Source organism: Trichoplusia ni, chromosome 10 (assembly GCF_003590095.1).
Source record: "Trichoplusia ni isolate ovarian cell line Hi5 chromosome 10, tn1, whole genome shotgun sequence".
Classification (NCBI taxonomy): domain Eukaryota; kingdom Metazoa; phylum Arthropoda; class Insecta; order Lepidoptera; family Noctuidae; genus Trichoplusia; species Trichoplusia ni.
The window spans coordinates 11,519,649-11,538,445 of NC_039487.1; the positions used below are offsets into that span (position 1 = coordinate 11,519,649).

General features: G+C 36.0%; 2 protein-coding genes and 1 long non-coding RNA gene across 3 annotated transcripts; 2 read left to right on the forward strand and 1 right to left on the reverse strand.

The window, feature by feature from the left end:
* Positions 1 to 8,418: 8,418 nt before the first annotated feature.
* LOC113498050 (translocon-associated protein subunit alpha-like) lies at positions 8,419 to 13,993 on the reverse strand. Its single transcript, XM_026877950.1, has 5 exons — positions 13,804 to 13,993; positions 12,807 to 12,998; positions 9,318 to 9,595; positions 8,913 to 9,153; positions 8,419 to 8,824 (listed from the first exon to the last, which is right to left on the reverse strand). Exons 1-5 carry the CDS (start codon positions 13,862 to 13,864, stop codon positions 8,754 to 8,756), a joined length of 843 nt encoding a protein of 280 aa, XP_026733751.1. The 5' UTR covers positions 13,865 to 13,993; the 3' UTR covers positions 8,419 to 8,753.
* A 759-nt stretch (positions 13,994 to 14,752) lies between these two features.
* On the forward strand, positions 14,753 to 15,669 carry LOC113498059 (40S ribosomal protein S28). Its single transcript, XM_026877960.1, has 2 exons — positions 14,753 to 15,035; positions 15,542 to 15,669. Exon 1 carries the CDS (start codon positions 14,835 to 14,837, stop codon positions 15,030 to 15,032), a length of 198 nt encoding a protein of 65 aa, XP_026733761.1. The 5' UTR covers positions 14,753 to 14,834; the 3' UTR covers positions 15,033 to 15,035; positions 15,542 to 15,669.
* A 2,278-nt stretch (positions 15,670 to 17,947) lies between these two features.
* Positions 17,948 to 18,604, forward strand: LOC113498064. Its single transcript, XR_003400953.1, has 2 exons — positions 17,948 to 18,208; positions 18,423 to 18,604. It is a non-coding gene; the product is annotated as an uncharacterized LOC113498064 (long non-coding RNA).
* Positions 18,605 to 18,797: the final 193 nt, after the last annotated feature.

An 18,797-nucleotide genomic window follows, 5' to 3' on the forward strand; every position in this document is an offset into this window, starting at 1 on the left:
TTGATAGAGTTGATAGCATTAAAAAAACCATTAGGTATTTTGTATAATATCTTCTCTTTTTTAAGAAAACACGACTCCCACAGTAAGGAATTTAATCCTTGTGTCGCGGGGGCTTTTACAAACATATAATTCACAAGCACAAAACACCCAGACTCAGAACAAGCGTTCGTGGTCACACTTAAATGCTTGTCCTACGCGGGATCGAACCCGCGACACGTCGCGCACAGTGGGTTTGGTGTGGTGACCTCGACCATCGGCTCCGTACAGCCAAAACGTAAAAATATGTAACATTTGATATTAAAAATAAAATTAACGTTTAATATCACAAAATAATATAATCGCTGTATAAAAATCTAAATCAGTAGTTTAAAACATTTATATTAATAGACACCTATTAAATAAGGATAAAAATATTTCATCACTATTTAAAATATTCGTTGCGCCTATTTTGGCGCTTATCTTGAGTATAAATTCAGGTCTAAAATCAGTCCAAAATTGTTAATTTCGCTTAAACTATGTATTACATACATTTCATGTCAATTATGCAAAATTGTTTTAAATTAAAATATTTTGAATTATTATATTATTATTAAATTTGCTTATTTTTTGCTACGTCGGTCATCAAGGATTCGCTGCCCGTGGAAAAAGTTTACTCAACTCGTCAAAGTTGTCTGAATTCTTCAAAACATCTAAATTCTTCTTCTGTTCATCGGTTAACGCTCGCCTATCATCATTTCTAATTGTTTCAAAACTAATATCGTCCAAAAACAATTTATAGAGAGCTTTTATAGCATCTCCGTCTTTAGCAAACATGAAAGCTTTTTTCAACAGTTCAGTGGAGTAGTCGCGAGAGTCGAAGATGTCGCTGATCACGTCCAGAACGGGTTCCCGTGATCCAGGACATTCCCGAGGTCGATCCCTGTTAGCATCTTGCTCGTCTTCCGCATCAACCAAACGTTACACTTGCACAAAACATTGGCAATGTCAGCGAGGAGCATTTCGACCATAACGTGAAACTCGTGGTCCGCGCTTGAACCTCAGCTGACACTGACTCAACGTCCTATTCGGGTAGTCCAATAACTTCGTCAACTGATCTATTCTTGTTATCAAACATCTTATCCATTTGTCTCGTATCGTTCTAGTCGTCTCCGTGGAGATGTCTATTTCGATGTATAAGTTTGCATCCAAATCTTCTATTCCGTCAAACTTATGATTTTGCACAGCTGGTTGCTGCGATGTCCCGCAGATCCGTTCCATCTCATCTAATATTTTGTCCATGATATTTACTGCCGATTGGTCAGGATCACTATATTTAACTTTATCATCAAATTCCACTCTTTGAGCTGAAAACTTATCTGTCTCGTATAGAAAAAACATGAGCGCATTTTTAACACACTTCCAATCAATGGTTAAGTCTTGTATCTGATCCATCCTATCCAATAAAGGTTGATCAACTTGTTTAATGGACTCCATATATTTTACTAATTTACCACGGACATCAACTACTTCTGATTTTGTTGGCCAATCAGGTAGTTTTTTGACTTTAAATTGTTTTAAATCTATTTTGACTTTCTGGATGTGGTCGTAATTTTACTTCTACCTTTCGTAAAATGAGTTTAATGTTTTGAATGTGTTTTGGTAAAATAAGTAAAGCACGATTTGTAATCAGTTCTGTAGATAACTCTCTTCGCTTTAACAAGCGGTTTCTGTTGTTAGAGACCAAAGGTATTTCAGATAGAAGGTCTCTGGAGAGGCCAGTGTGGCGCCACACTTCTTGGTTATATTCATCTTCGAAGTCACTACCGTCGTCATTATAACGATCGATAATATCATTTATCCGATCTTTAGCAGCACATGGTAACTGATAATTTCTTTCATTAAGAAAATCTAAACCTTTGTCAAGAAAGGCCTTGTCGAGTATATGTTTGTAAATATCAAGAATTGGTTTTATACTTCAAATACTTTTAGTAAGTCATTTCGTACGTTTATAAACGTCTGATCATGCCCGTTGGTGACTGAGATTCTCCTACTGAGTTGACCTTGGCCCACCTTTGACAAATATAATCTTATATTATTAAAAACGTTTTAACGTTTCTTTAGACAATTCTATTTGCAGCAGTGCTTTAGTCGCATTCGACACATGTTCAGATGCCTGACTGACGCCTGCCTCCGAGCTTTTCATCATTTCCCCAATAACTTGGAGGGTTCGTTCTATCATCAATACATTCACGACTTTACTATTCTGTACGACTTTAATATAATATACAATTTTTTGTAACGAATAATTGTCACGTAAGTAACACATTGGCTTCAAATAGTTATCATCCAGCAATTCCTTTTCCTTTACTGAAGATTTTTTCTTTCTTTGTGCAGTTACTTGATTTGTGATCAAGTTTTGTGGAGCTTTGCACATCACATGCTTAATCAGTATTCGTTTTAAATACTTTAGATGTTTTTTGAAATATTTTCGTTCCAGATACAGAACTGGAGAATTATAAACTTTCTCCTCATCATACCGAAGGTTTAGGGTACATAATTGTCCATCATGAATACCAAGACGGTTTTCTTTCACTGCAAGCTGTCTATTCGGCGATAAATAGAGTCGCCAGTCTTCACTGGTTCGGTACAGGAAATGATACAGTACACTTTCAATATCTTCGTATAACTTGCCAAGCGTATGTATTGATTGTTCTTCGTACTAGGTTTATTCGTCACTACGAAACGTTTCCTAAGATGGTATCTCAGTACGGTTAAATTCTCCAAAATTATTAAGGACACACATAAATCCATTTTACGGAAGTACAATTCATACATGGTGTATTGCAACATTTTTCCGAATATACTCTCCTTGTCTTCAATTGTGGCTTGGATTTCCATTTCTTTTTCCGTTATTCTACTTTTTATTCTTACTTTATCTATATTGGAATAACAATCATAAGTTCGTAAAACTTTATACAGCAGAGTCCCGACTGACTTACCCTTTTCTTTGATACCAAGTGCACGATTCGGTTTGGGCTTTAATTTGTGTACAGTGGTGTAAAGTTTGCATTGGAACTCATTAAACGTTATCAGGCTGTGTACATCTGTTAGCATTTTTTGTTCTCGTATCAATCGGCCTTACAGAGACCGTAGGCGTCTTTGAGTAGAATGCCAAGTGTTTCCATATTACTGAGGACGTAGTCCGCGTCCTTGTGGCCGGACCAGTACGTGTCTCCGCACCAGTAGTCGTAAAGCATTTCCGGCAGGTTGAAGTCATTCGAGCACATCGCGTGCGTCATCGCGATCGTCCTCTTCTGATTCAGCTGCTTCTCAGACAGGCCTCTCTCAGGCAGGTACTCCAAGATATCAGTTTCATTCAACAGATAACACAGTATAACTGCGCGATTGTGTTTACACGCGGAAATAATCAAATCAAGCTGTGTCGTATGAATCTCCCCAATTTGGTGCATGTCTGTATCCAACGATACATGGCTGTGAAGTAAATCTACATTTCTTTACTACATCTTCGAAGATACCTTTTTCAATAGCTTCGCTCAAATCTCTCATGCAGTTCACGATGGTATTTGCATTTCCTGCAACATTAGTACTGGTATTCATATTTGCGACCCGATGCTCACTGTAAAGAAAATGCGTGTATTATAATTTTAAATTTAATAAAGGCATTTAATACGAAGTATTTTACACTATTTTCACTAATATAGATGAGAATAAAATGTTGGCATTACATAATTATTTGGATTCTAGACTGATGCCTATTTACCCCTTAATACCCCTTAATAAACAATTGAGATGATCAGAAAACCACGGGTCCTCCTTTCTATGGTACAAATCCAATTTTCTGAACTACAGCGAAACAAAAAACGACTGTATGTACTTAAACTGCCTCTCCAAATCAAGTTTACTATCTTCCCTCACTAGGTGGCACTTTTCTGTAGCGCCCGGTTCGCGCTTTAGTTACGCGGACTCATAATATTTATTTATTTTTATAATCTATATATTATTATATACTATTACTAATTAGTTCAGTATATTTTTTAAGGTTAAGGTTTTAAATACTAATAAAAATATATATATATAATGTTCGTGTATTTTAAGTACCTAAAAATAGGGTTTAACCTAAAACTTTCTACTAATTATAATGCGCTTTATTAAAAAAAAATCGGAAATTCCCGCCTGACAACCAGATAAAATTTATAAAACGAAGCTAAGAATTCGCTTGAATATTCTGTTTCAGTGCTATTACATTTAAGTCAGCAACTCGAGTATATTTCAATTATCACAAATTCCAATATTATTATTCACTTACCTATTAACAAATGATATATCACTATCACTAGACTTAAAGTAGCAAGAAATATTCGTTACCGTAAAGAAACTATTTAAATCGAACCCAAATGGCGGCTACAACAATTTCAGTGTATTCGCTCCAGAAACACGCCCGGCATTGAAACGATGACGTCACATAAGTAATATCATAAACAACTTATCGAATAGAATAACAGTGCACACTGTGCAGTGATATATTCTAACATATTGTTGTTCATTAGACACTTGTAACGATAGCCGTATTTATTTTGATAAGGACTCGCACCATGTTTTAGAAGCACGTTCTAAAATAAGCGTTGTTTTAAAACTAAATTTTAAAACCATTACCATAAAAAGGTTCAGAGTCTGATAGTCATAATCAGTAGGTAAGTGAAGCTTAAAAGATAGATATGTATACTTTCTTAAGGGCAACAAACTTAAAATATGAAATAGGTATACCTACAACCGTCAGACCATCATACTTGATTTTAACGCAGCTTTTAGACCACCTAATATTACCTTATAAAAGTGCCCGTTTTTACAACTTCATTATTGTTTTGCTTTTTACGATACAGAAATGGTATGTGGGAGGGAACCTCTCTCGATAAGTGGACTACCCAACATAAAATTGTATTTGTTTCCAATTCGAACCAGTAGTTTCAGAGATTAGCGCGTTCAAACTAGCAAACTATATATTTCAGCATTATATATTTCATGATATAATATCATGATAACTTAACAGAGGTTTGCTAATATTCCGGTATTAATTTAATATAACTCGATAAATTAGTGTACCTCATATTCATATTTCAACCTGGAATGTAATCAAGTTTTCGCGCCTTTCTTTATGACTAATGCTTGTAGATATTTAGGTTATATTCCGCCAATTCTTACAAAAGTTCCCGCTTCTTTGCGATTTTTATTGCAATTGACTAAGTTTATAACAAATTAATTATTAAGGAAGAAGAACAAACTTAATAAACTCATTTTTCATGAATGCATCTGCTTGATAAGCTAAAAGCTTATATTGTACTTTAGTTAGATCAAGGTAAATAACAGGGGAAAGAAGCAAAAAAGTAGTTACTAAAACATAAAGCCATGAAATTGGTATACTCAACCCATGTACTATACATACTTTTTAGTAAAAAATATGAATTAAAACCATCAAAACGTTACTTATAAACTTGTTAGTTCTGCCGGTATATGTACTTAGCTCCATAAAAAATTGTTTGGTTCTGTCTAATCTGTCTGTCTATAAATAACTCGATGAGTACAGATAAAATATATAATAACCTAAGGTTTTTATCTGTGCTAGTACGAACCAAATCGGTATATAAATAATACATAATAGATATTTTATAATAAAAAATATATATAAAGAACAACAAGTACAAAAAGTAGGTACAACTAAGTTTCCTATTTAATGAACCTTTTAAACAATTAAAAGTTTTATACAGTATAGGTATACTGTATACTCTGTATACTGTGTACTGGTCTCTTCGTTAATAACAGATATTGTATTGGTATTTGGCTTAATAACCATCTAAATTGATTCTTATCGGAAATTAATTTCTAGTTATATAAGAATTAAATTTTAACAAAAAAATTAACATACCTCAACTAGATAAAAAGTGAGAAGTGCAACCCTATATTATACAGGCCATCAGAGCAAAGCTGCATTGGAATTTCTTAATAATAGATAAAAAAAGAGTTCTGAGAGCTTTTAGCGATATCTTTGTTATTTAAATATTACCCCAATCGATACTTATTTATTTTCGCAATAGTAATATATGCACACTCTTAATGTAATCGAGTTGCATGGTATGCTTAGGTACTTTATTCTAATGAAATAGCGCGGTTCTCTCCAGTAGAGGTACAAATACTTCGTTTGTGAATGACGATTTATAAAACTGTTTAATCTTTAACAATATAACCCGGAGCGGATTGGCTACCTTATAAGTTATAGAGTAAGAGCCCTTTGACCCCAGACCTACGTTATTTTATAAAAGCTGAAACGACCCAACTTAGGTAAGAACAATGGTTGATTTTGGAGTTTGGGTCCCGGTGGCTACGGCAGATAAACGGTACTAAAAGTGCCAGGCAAGGGGTCGGAACTATCTCGCCGACCATTAGGTACGCGGAAAGCATGCCAAAGCCCGAATTTTTTGCTACAAGCATAACTAACAATCCATAGACAATGAAATAAAATATACGCTTTTACCGCAACGCTTTGGATACATGTCATTTCGTTTTACAAAAGACGCGTCTTAGCTATGTTAAAAAATTGAGATGTCCGTGGACGGAGGTAACTAACGAATATCCTTATCCTTGAACTAAAGCCACGGGATTAAAAATAGGAAAGCGATTGACTTGGCCTTGTTTGCTTCTATGACGAACTTACGGTAACGACAACTTTTTTTATTTTTTTTTGTCGCTGGGTAAAAATGCTGTTTACGCATCCCCTTCCCGCCGGGGGGCGAGAGAGGGGTATGTGGGACTCCCCGGTGAACAGCGTTCCCGGTATACCCACTAAAAAGACCCAGCGGCACTCCGACCTCGCCTGAGTGGAGGAGGCCTGGGAGTCTATGTCGTCCAGTCCCCCACCGGCGACTGCCTGCCTTGCGGCAAGCCCCTCACGCTCCCCCCCAGAGGGGAGGGAGCTTTATAATGGCCGGAGCATGGGGGGTGATAGTTGTGATGCAGGCGGTGGCGCCCCCGCGCCAGTCGCCCGCTGATCACCCCCTGGGGCGGATGAGGATGGGCGCTGTGCTCGCCGTCTTCCGCCCCTTCTTCGTCTGCGGAACGGCGCCGCGAGAGGGTCGCCCGCATGCGCTCCGCTGCCTCCTTCTGTGACATGACGACCTCACAGAAGGAGGCTACCGCTTCCCATGCCTCCGCACTCCCCAGCATGGCAGCAATCGCGCTGGGGAGTGAGAGGTCGTCTCCGACCGCTGACATCAGGGTCCGGCGGGGTGCGTCCCACGATGGACACACCTCCAAGGTGTGCTCGGCTGTGTCCACCGCGGCCTCGCAGTGGTGGCACTGCGACGGTAATGACACCTAGTTCAACGTCTGTTTTTTTTTTCTTATTTCAATAACTTTGTTTTAATATAATACTAAATAAGTGAAGTCTCGCGTCTGTCTGCCTATAAGAGCGCATTCCCACTTGTCGGCTGTCAGATCGGCAGGTATATAAATCGGAGGTAATAGTGGTAGAGCATTTCAAATGAAGCTATTCATCACACTTTATAATATTTGATTTATGACCGATTTGACGTCATAGCGTTAGAATCGCGGCTATCGGCTATCGCGCTGAGACTTGTCGAGCTCAAGGTCACTGCACAGCATTAAGCTGAGCGGGGGCCGTATTGCATATTCTTTAAAGCAATCAAGCAATAGAATGTATTTTCTTCTTTCTACTTATCTATATCTATACTAATATATAAAGCTGAAGAGTTTGTTTGCTTGAACGCGCTAATCTCAGGAACTACTGGTCCAAATTGAAAAAATATTTTTGTGTTGAATAGACAATTAATCGAGGAAGGCTTTAGGCTATAAACCATCACGCTACAACTAATAGGAGCGAAGATACAATGGAAAATGTGAAAAAAAACAGGACGGGTATAAATCATAACTTATATCTTCTTCTACCCACGGGAACGAAGTCGCGGGCAACAGCTAGTCAAAATATAATAGCTCTGTTCACATTTCTTCTCGGACGAGCGTTTTATCACGATTTCCTATTCGCAACCTCGGCAGAGCTATATTTTTGTTCCTCCTCCTTATCACAGTAAAAACTCCGTCTTTGTCTATCGTGCACTCGCCACTCACAGTGCTTTTATTGGCACTAGCTTTGACCGTAGCTGGAAACGAATTATTGATCCTGTGTGTTAACAAAGACTCCGACCGTAAACTTTATGCGGCTGGTTTTATGGTCTGATCTGAAGCAACGAATTTTTGCCGGTTCCTAAGTCACATCAATGCATGAAGCCGACAGTGATAACAAAACATATCATATTAATAATACAGATCCATGTCGATTTTCTTTTCGGTTTTTAACAACTGGAAGCTTGAAAATAGGTGATAGAAACAACATCCGAAATGAAAGAATAGTAAAAATTTAACATTTTATTAAATAATATTCTCATCGCTCACGTTGTTAAAAAGCTTCCACACTGTTTGTTCCATAATTTACGCTCACAACACACTGAACTTAGCAACTACAAACCACAGTCTGTATAAAAAATCGACTAAATAATAATAGGCTTAGACGCTTAACTTACTAAATAGTCTATGAACATTGACGATTTTTACTTATAAAGGCAACGGTAACTGGTTGTAATGCCTATGTCTGGCGGTCTGAGGCCTATTGTTATTTTAGTACCGCGGTAGATACTCCGCACTCCACGATATTGCTCGGTGCACTCTATAAACTATCGACAGCTGAATTAATCGTCTCCGGCTGATCTCTTCGCCTTCCTAGCCCGAGGTGACTGTTTGGGTGTCTTGGGCGATTTTTCTGTAATCAAATGTAACTAGTTAATATACGGATGAGGCAAAATAAAAGGCATATATCGAGTAAACCGAAGGTAGTAGGCGCTACGTACTGAGCTGGTTGACGACCTCCTTGGGCAGCCAGTCGTAGTCCACGTCGCTGGCGGTGCCGGTCTCGAGCGGGCGGGCGGCGGCGCGCGGGGCCTTGCGGCGCGCCAGCGACGACAGCGCCTGCTGGCCCAGCACCAGCGCCAGCACGCCGCCCGCGCCCAGGAACACGTACAGGAAGAACGTCTCGCCGTCCAGGCCCTCCGACACCTCCACGATGTTCAGCGTCTGGTTGTACACGGCCTCCTGCGCACGGACCGTACGACACGTTACTGCTTGTTCACACGACTATTTTATTAGTACTAGTTTGTTTTTCCTCATGTTTAACATCTATTTAAGATTTATTTACCCTACCATTACATTAAAGTAATTCTTCTTTGTAACCACAAAACTGGAAAAGCTTAACAAACCTGGTAGAAGTTTCCGCTGGCATCTCTGTAGTTGAGCTGAATGTTCAATCCGAATGGGCGTCCAGCGAAAGCTTCGTTGGGGATGAAGGAGTAAGCGAAGGTGGCTTCTTGCTTTGGCTTCACTTCTTTGTTGTAGGGCAGAGCGGTGAAGTTCTGAATGTAATATGTGTAGTCCATGGGGTATCTGAAGGAGGCCTCCATTGATTCAACCAGGTAGTCTTCAGCACCCTTGTTGATGAATCCAACGAGGAACTCTACTGGGAAACCCGCTTGAATATCTGTAAAGAGACATTCATATTTAAAGATAGAGTTTCAGGGGGCTTAGACAAAGTAACAATTTAAAAACGATAACGAAGTTCGACAAGACTCAACTGTATGGGATTGACATAAGCCGCGTTAAATCACGTGGTCAATCGTCATCGTTATCGCAAGTTGGTAGACAATGTAATAATTTATAACGAAATCATAACGAAACGAATCGTCATCGCGTCTGTTCCATACAAATGCGTAGACAAGCAGCACTTTCGGTGTTCGTTATTGTCGCGATCGTGATCGACAAAAAAGATAACGAAACGAACGTTCAAACGTTGTAGTTATCCATACAAAATGGCCGGATTTCATTGAACAGCTGATTTTAGATGTCAAGTGTTTACGTATATTTAAGTTTTTTCCTTGCAAACGGAGTCGAGCCGTCATTTTTATTTTTTGAAAGGAGGTTCAATCGTTTTTTCAGATTATTATTGCGTTGGGAGGTGGATCTTGTCGGATCGTTTCGATAGTAATATATTAAATATTTATATTAATTATTTATTTCTAAAAAAAAGTAAGTAATTAAATCTCTTTTTCTAATACTTGGGTATGATTATGGTATTTATTTTTCTAAAATATTTAATACTCAATAGTAATAAGATAAAATTTATTTTTTATATTATTAAATTTGCATTATTTGTACTCATGTCTATGAATAATAAAAGCCTTTTGGTAAACGTTCTCTAATTTAACTTTATTTAACCAATTTATATCGAGTTGGATATAGTTGGTACCTACTTAAATATTTTTTCGAAAAATAAGGTCATAAAGAAGTTTCACTTTTTACCTTTGTGCACTAGTACACACACACATTACATTTTTTTAATAGAAAAGAATATTATTCTTATCATATCAAATAAATCTTATAAACAAACAAATCTAATCATAATATAAAACTGCATGGTTAACAAACTTCATTGAAACTGTTTATGTAAAATGAAACTGCGCGGACAGCGGTGACAGCAAAATGTTCGATACCATAAACAATATTTCTGTTTTTAACGAATGTTCGATTCGTCACAACGATCACGACAACAGAGTTACATTGGCTAGGAAATGATTGTCGTTATCTCACAGACGATGTCGAAATTCGGTATCGTTTCGCTACAAAGCGATGTTACTTTGTCTAAGCCCCCTGGTATTTTACTTGGTGTTAAATACCGACTCCGCCTCCACATAGCTTATGAAAATGGCTCGCGTTGGGTCCAAAACTAGTCGGGCGATAAATACGAGTAAATTCCTGAATAATTCAGTAATACATGCAAAATAATGTTATTTTGATATTTTTTTAACTCTTCTAATTTCTTAATATTTTATACCTGTTTTATATTTTGGCACCATCACTAACAATTATAATTTGAACCACTGCCAATTAAATCTACTAATAGAATCAATGATAACAGAAACTGGTATGTATAGATGATCAATCTATACATACCAGTTTCTGTTATCTAAAATCTTAAGTCCAAAAATCAAGTCAAATGGGAGCATATGATAAGCACAACTTAAAATATAATAATTAAAGGACTCTTCTTAAACACAATTTAGCATGTAATGTTCATAAGAATTTTCCATTAAAACAAAATATATTTTAACTATTTATATAATTATTACTTACAGATTATTTCATCACAATAATCATAGCACTCAGCTAAGATTTTTTTTGAGAGATATACTAATTATTTCAATGGGGCTTTGCCCAGCAGTGGGATCTAAAGCAGGCTATTTAAAAATAAACTAATTTCCAAGGAAAACTTAGATATTTGCAACCCTTATTCTTACTTAAGTAAATCGATTTGTATTCATATATAACGCTACCAGCCTAATCATTGAAAACAGGATGGTCATCTAGTTGTTATCTCAGTTTTACTGTTTGGTGTGTTCAATACATGTGTCAACACAAAAGCTATAGGCAATATGCTATATTGCCATAAATTTTATGATAATGCAAATAAAACATTTTATTCTATATGGACAAGAGGACTAGAAAATTGACAAGACCGTATGGTCTTGAACCGACTTCAAAAAGAGGGAGCCTCTCAATTTGTCAGCATTTTGTTTTTATGATTTTTACTACAGAATTTCGGAATGGATGAACTATGTGCCGATTCTTTTTTCATTCAATATGAAATAGCTGTCATTTGGTCCCATAAAAAAATTATCAATTTTGCTCAATAGTTTGTTACTTGAAGTGTTGTTGAAAAAATGATATACATATACATGTATCTTACAGGGTTTGAAATAATTTAAAATTATGAGAATGCAAGTTAGTGTAAAGACACTGGAAAATAATGGATATATTGTTCTCCTGATTATGATGCCATACATGACTTGGTATATACTACATTAATATAATCTCCTTCATGTAATATTGTTGTAAGCAAGACACTCGCACAACATAGTATGCATTATAACTTCCACAATGGGGTATGCAACATAATCTTATAATATATTTACTGATTAGTCCATCAGACAGATTTCCAAAAAATATTGAATATAATACATATTTTTCATTTCATTACCATATAAAAAGTAAAGAAGATAAAATGCACTAAAGTATGGAAGGGGGGGGGGGGCTAAAAACACCACTTACTAGTAAAAAGCGTACTGGTAAGTGACGTCACACGAGATGTTAAATCACGATAACCCCTTATTTTTTTTATTTACGAAATAAAAGAAACATGCGTATCTAATAATTTTTTTAATGAATATGATACAAGGAGAAGGAGGAGGTGCCAGGTGCTCAGGAGAGGTGGTGCCAGAGCCCAACAAGCAATTCTTTTATAAATCAAAGTTATTTTAATGTATTTTTCTTGCTTTCTCATTAGTTCCATTGTTAATAGCCACATTAGTCTATTATGATTAGTGTAAACAATATATTAATTTACTAATAATCAAAATTTTTAATTATAACTAAGTCTGATCAAGTCCGGAATATTTTTTAATATCATGCCTTTCTGCTACCTTGAGTTTATCTAACTAGAAGCATGAAGCTGGTTATACTAAGTTACCGATGGCATGTAAACTGGTACACACAACACCAAGCTGAACATCGCTTATGTTGTGGTGATGGATGCATTTTCAACAGTCAGCGTACATGCTCCATTGCTCTACAACTATCCTAACTACATTATCAGCTATAAACAACAAAATTAATAGTTCACTAATAAAAAAACTTACCGAAAGTAGCATCTCCTAAGCTTGTAACCGGTTTGATGAACAGGATCGTTGTGTCAACATCTTGTGACGACTTCACTACCGAGTCATCATCCTCACCGAGCGTATCATCTCCCACGACCTGGCTGTCTTCCCCTTCAATGTCCACTACGTCATCCAGCTCATCTTCCTCGGCTTTCGCGAGGATTGTGTTGGCTGTAACATTGAACATATAGGTTTTAATAACTTAATTCAACTTTTGGAAAATGAATTGGCATTTTTATTAACGTATATTGATATTTTTAGTAAGGTATCTTGTTTAAATTATTCTTTTTTCAAAGTTTGAGTGTAGCAAGAGGTTGCACTTAAGGTATAAAATAAATGATAACTTTAATTAATATTGCCATAAGAAGTCTGATATGAAATGAGGGAAAGTTAGAAGTGATTATGTACTTTAATTTAAACTTAGTTTCAGTTATCATTATTAGTACATGATAATACTTGTTACTGAACAGATGGCAATATAGATGTAGCAACATATGTCAAATGACCTTATTGTAACATAAGGACTTTCTACAAGGCACAAAATGTGATTCTATCATTGTATTACATGTTTGTTTTTCATAGGTCCTACTGCCACCACTGCTCTTCCTAAGATAAGGGACTTCAGAAAGAAGAGAGAAATTGATTGCTTCTGGACGACATATGATCGACTTTACGGGTTGACTTTATATAGAAGCTGTAAGATTTGATTCAAGATATTGTGTTTTTAAGTAAAGTGGGTATTTTTAATCAATTTATGGAGCTTCTCTGTACCAGATTATCTAATATTACATATGTAAATGTACAAACATATTCAATGATAAATTACAACGATATTCTAATTAGATAATGAGAAGCGAAGACTAGAATTAAAAATAAACCTATACCTCAATAACTTTCACTCAAAAAACGTAACATATTCGGTGCCACGTAAATGAAACGAAAAAATATCATATATTTCGTTATTATCTAAACTTACCGCTTTGGAAACACAGCAGGGCCGCAGGGAGGACCAGGAGCGTCAAATATATTAACTTCATTTTGATTTAATATGTAATTTACTATTTTAAGTCTTTAAAACGACGGCGACTACACAACTAGATAGTAGGCCATTCACTTTTGTAACAACAGCCCAACGGAGCAAGAAACTTGAGGCAAAATGCCAATTTTCTTTCCAACTCGATTGACGTGGAATCTTATGTCACTAATGGTGTGACTCTCAATGAACCGGTTATCGGAAATTACCGGATAGTAAAATAGTCGTCGGTCGTCCGGGAGCAAGATGGGTCGATGACATTATAAAGGTCTCGGGTCGAGTCTGGATGAGGCTAGCACAGGACCGTAGAAATTGGCACGAAAAAGGGGAGGCCTATGCCCAGCGGTGGGAGGATGGAGGCTGTGGATGATGATGATGAAAATAGTCCGTAAATTCTCGATTTGAAAACTAAAACCGTTTTCTAATGCAGTTTTCTTTGTTTACGTTACTATATACATAAAACAATTAAATTATTTAGAAAGTATTTAGAATAATACAAATTATAAGAGAAAAATGTTGCGAATAGCGGATGACCGGGTATTGTGGAGAAACTTGGGGAGATGTACGTAAAAAAGTGTTACTACAAGGGCTACAAGTACTCTATCAATCAAGCAGTACCAAAGCAGTACTACATGGCCGTGTCATATTTAAACTTAATTTCAACCTACAATTCTTTGATCCTCAAGGAACGACATAGTTTAGAATCAAACCGATAGAACTAATAGTGAGTAGTCAATTGGAATTTATTTGAATTTCTAAAACTTTACTAAAACAAATAAACCGAAAGAAATTAAAGTGTGAAGTTACGTCCTTACTCGTCCATTCCATCTGTACTTACAGCGAGAATACCGACCCTAAAAAATATTTAGTAAATTAGTAATCTGTGACGTCCCTTCGCTTGTCAATTTCTTTTCCACACACGCCATTCAAGGTGCACGTGTATTATTCACGAATTGCTCGATATCTAAACTAAAATGGACAAGCCCAACGTTCTTGCTCGCGTCGTCAAGGTTTTGGGCCGTACGGGTTCCCAGGGACAATGTACCCAGGTCAAAGTAGAGTTCATCGGAGAGACTAGCCGTCAGATCATCAGAAACGTGAAGGGACCCGTGCGTGATGGTGACATCCTCACCCTCCTCGAGTCTGAGCGTGAAGCCAGAAGACTGCGATAAGCGGTAAATAATCCAAACTTTATAATTTCGATTTTGTGGCAAAGTATAATATATTTCTGTTTAACATTTTCATTCGAACTTTAAGGTTATAGTGACCACTATCCCGGTTAATGCCAAGTTTTAGTCTCGTAACTTGTTCAAACTGTTGTTCTAGATACGAGTGAATTATAATAGCACAATTGGGCTACCCTACTTACTTAAATTACTAGTGGAACATGACAATGAAGGTTTGTTGAAAACAAGCCTATGAAGTCTATATTTGTTGTTAATATCAGTCTAAACAATAATGAATAATAAGAACCTTCCTAAAAAACATTAAGTCTAATGTCAATATTATTAATATTTAACTTATAAATGCTTAATGCATTAATTACATTTTTAAAATTTGCAAGTGTTCATGAGAGTTGGGTCTCCTCCTACATTGTCAACTTACTATTTACACAAAAAAGAGTGTTGAATTGTCGGTCATAAGGCTTGAAATAATAATGATGACAATTTTCTTGTTTCAGGTGTAGACGCTGTACATTAGGTTAAGGCTCGTTATGTACCAACTATCAAAACTATTGTGTTAACATAAGAAACCGTCAAAGATGACCATCTCATTCTATTTGCACATAATAAACAACTTACCTGTGTATTTTATTGTTTTATTTAAACTTGCCTTGTCCATTAGGTAATGTGGAACTCTATTACCTCATCATGAACCATTATAGCTAGATAATTTTTACATCATCATTATCATCATGATTCCCCTGCCCTTATCCCAATTATTTTATTTGGGGTCGGCGCAACATGTCATCTTCCATACCTTCCTATCGGCCGTCATCTCACAAGAAACACTCTTTACAGCCATATCGTCTTTCACACAATCCATCCATCGTTTCTTTACATGTATATATGTAATGAAGATGAACAACAAATACTTAAAAAAAAGATTAAGGGTTACAAAATTGCAAATTAACTTGCAGGGCTGTTCACTGATCACGGAACCTTTAGAACCCTCTGTATAGCAGGTCCGACTCGCGCTGGAAGGCTTTTAAACAAAATTGTTTAAAATTATGTATACCTGTCTCCTACATGGACACTATTGCTTGCGCGCTCCCATTATTAAGGACAATTTTTGTTTTACTTATTTTCTAAACGAAAAGAAGTTCCGACTGCTGTACTTAATTCCAGGCAATTATGGATATAAGACGAAGCTGACTAATACCAGTATACTAACTGTCTCGAATTAGTGCACAAACAATGGTGGTTACTAAATAGTGACCATAACAACTGAACTGTTTTTAACCCCGACGCAAAGAGGGGTGTTATAGTTTGACGTGTCTGTTTGTGGCTTCATAGCTCCCGAACTAATAGGGCGATTTCAATTTAGTTTATTTTATACTATAGGTGAATTTGTCGAACCATTTGATAGTTATGGGAGTTGAAAATTTTACCGTTTTTATTTGTATTTTATCTCAAAATAAGAATTGTTTTGCACTTTTCGGATGAGTCAACTTGTGGTTAAGGGTTGCAATCCGTCCGGCTTTCTCCGGATTGACTTGAATTAATTGGTTTCAAGGTGTCGCTAGCTCTGAGGTCCCGGGTTCGATCCCCGGTCGGGTCAATGTAAAAAATCACATTTCTACATTGTGTCGGGTCTGGGTGTTTGTGGTACCTTCGTTGTATCTGAATTCCATAACACAAGTGCTTTAGCAACTTACTTTGGGTTCAGAACAATGTATGTGATGTTGTCCGCATTTATTGTTTAGTTAAATGGTCCGGGTTTTGTCTAGAATCGTGAATACCAAATGCCATGTTCATGGGAAAATCCTCCTATATATGTATATGCCATTATCCGATAACAACTGTAACTACTTACTAATTGATGACGATTATTGACGCTGATAGCTCAAGGCACCGCTTTGATAATATATATTACAAGTAGGTAGTTTGTTTTCGAATTACTAATCTCAATTTAGAATTATTTATCGATACAATGGGAAAATAAACACGCAAGGTCGTGGTTTTACTACCGTGGCACACGATTGGAGAAATAAAATGGTTTTAGATTTAACGTATTACCCAAAGAGATGTTTTTAATTCCATATTAAAAACAGCCTATTTATTTGGTCACGAGTCACGGCTGAAACAAATTTTAGTGAAAATCAGTTAATAGTTGTTTACTTATATTGAAAAAAAAAATTGTCGATCCTGGGATGGGTCTTCAAACTTCCTGAGTCGGTTTTTAAAAAGACACGGTACAATTAAAAAAAACTCCATACTCGTGATACTTACACCTACCACAGTTCATGTAGCCTTCGTAATGTTATTCCGATTTTAGCCCTTGGGTAGTGGAGAATCATAATGATCGCAATCTAATGCTAGGCTGTCTAACTGTCCGTCTCCTGGAAGACTTGATCTAATTATAACTGGATGTTATTTTATTGCCATTAAGATTAGCAACAAAATCGATATAAGTGACGGTTAATTACTAGTCATAAATTTTATGAGTAACCATGTTCTTTTAGAAAAAAATCTTTCTTATTCCTATTTTTACGGAACCCTCAGCTTCGCGAGTCCGATTCGCACTTGGCTGTTTTTTTAAACCATTTGGTTCAGAATTCAAGACGAGTATCAATCAATCAATTCAACTTATCGAGGTTCAGTTCTAGACATAGGACTAAAGTATGTAGATACAATTTAAAACCCCAGATCCCTACTAATATTATAAATGCGAAAGTAACTCGTGTCTGTTACGCTTTCACGTCTAAACCACTGAACTGATTTTAATAAAATTTGGTACAGAGATAGAGTTGACCTTGAGTTTTTATCCCGGGCTTTTGAAGAGTTCTCTTGGAAATGCGATATAACCGACTTTCGCGGGGGAAAAGCTAGTTCTAATGTTATTCCTAGGATCATCTTGTTAAAACTTTTAAAGTTCAATACGCACCTAAATTCTTTGTGTTCATGACAAGATAAAGATATATTTATTTGTATAAACATGTGTAACATAATACATGACTTTATCAAATTTATATTACCTGCCAGAATTTCATTATCTAACAAAAACTTTTTCGTTTTGTTCGCACTATCAAGAAAGATAAGAAACATATTTTATTACAAAGACACATTAATATCTAACATGTATTTGTGTATTTATTTTTTAATCATTAGTGAGTTGCATGTAAAAGGTTATTAATAAGTTTTAGTAACAGAAACTTGTCTGTACCATGACACCAATGGGTTTTTTTTGCTACCAACTTTCTTAACTTTTATAGAACTATGTAATTAATTCTTAAAAGGAGGTTATGTACTTATGGGGTATTAATTACAGCTACTGTAAATCAGGATTGCTAGGAAAACTATTCAGCACTTTGAAACTGTATAGACAAATTAATGTTCCAGGTGCTAAGTTTGGTGTGCTCCAGGAAAACTATTCAATTATGTAATCAGAAGTAGTAAGTTGGAAATGGGAAATGTGCAGCAATACCAGCAAAAGTATTGTTTAATACTAAATTCTAATTCCTTCTTAGCTTAATTTTACAAATTATTATGGCAATAAAACAATCAAGTATCCCCAAATTGTATTTCATATTTTATTTTTGTTAATTAATAATAATAATATGTATACACATCATCACAATTTTATAAATTAACAAACAATTTCATCATATTCAACATACTATGTAGTAAGTACAGATCGGCACATTACTTCCATTTTGGAATTCTTAATATTCATCATAACAATAATTATTTCAAAATGAAAATATGTTAAATAAA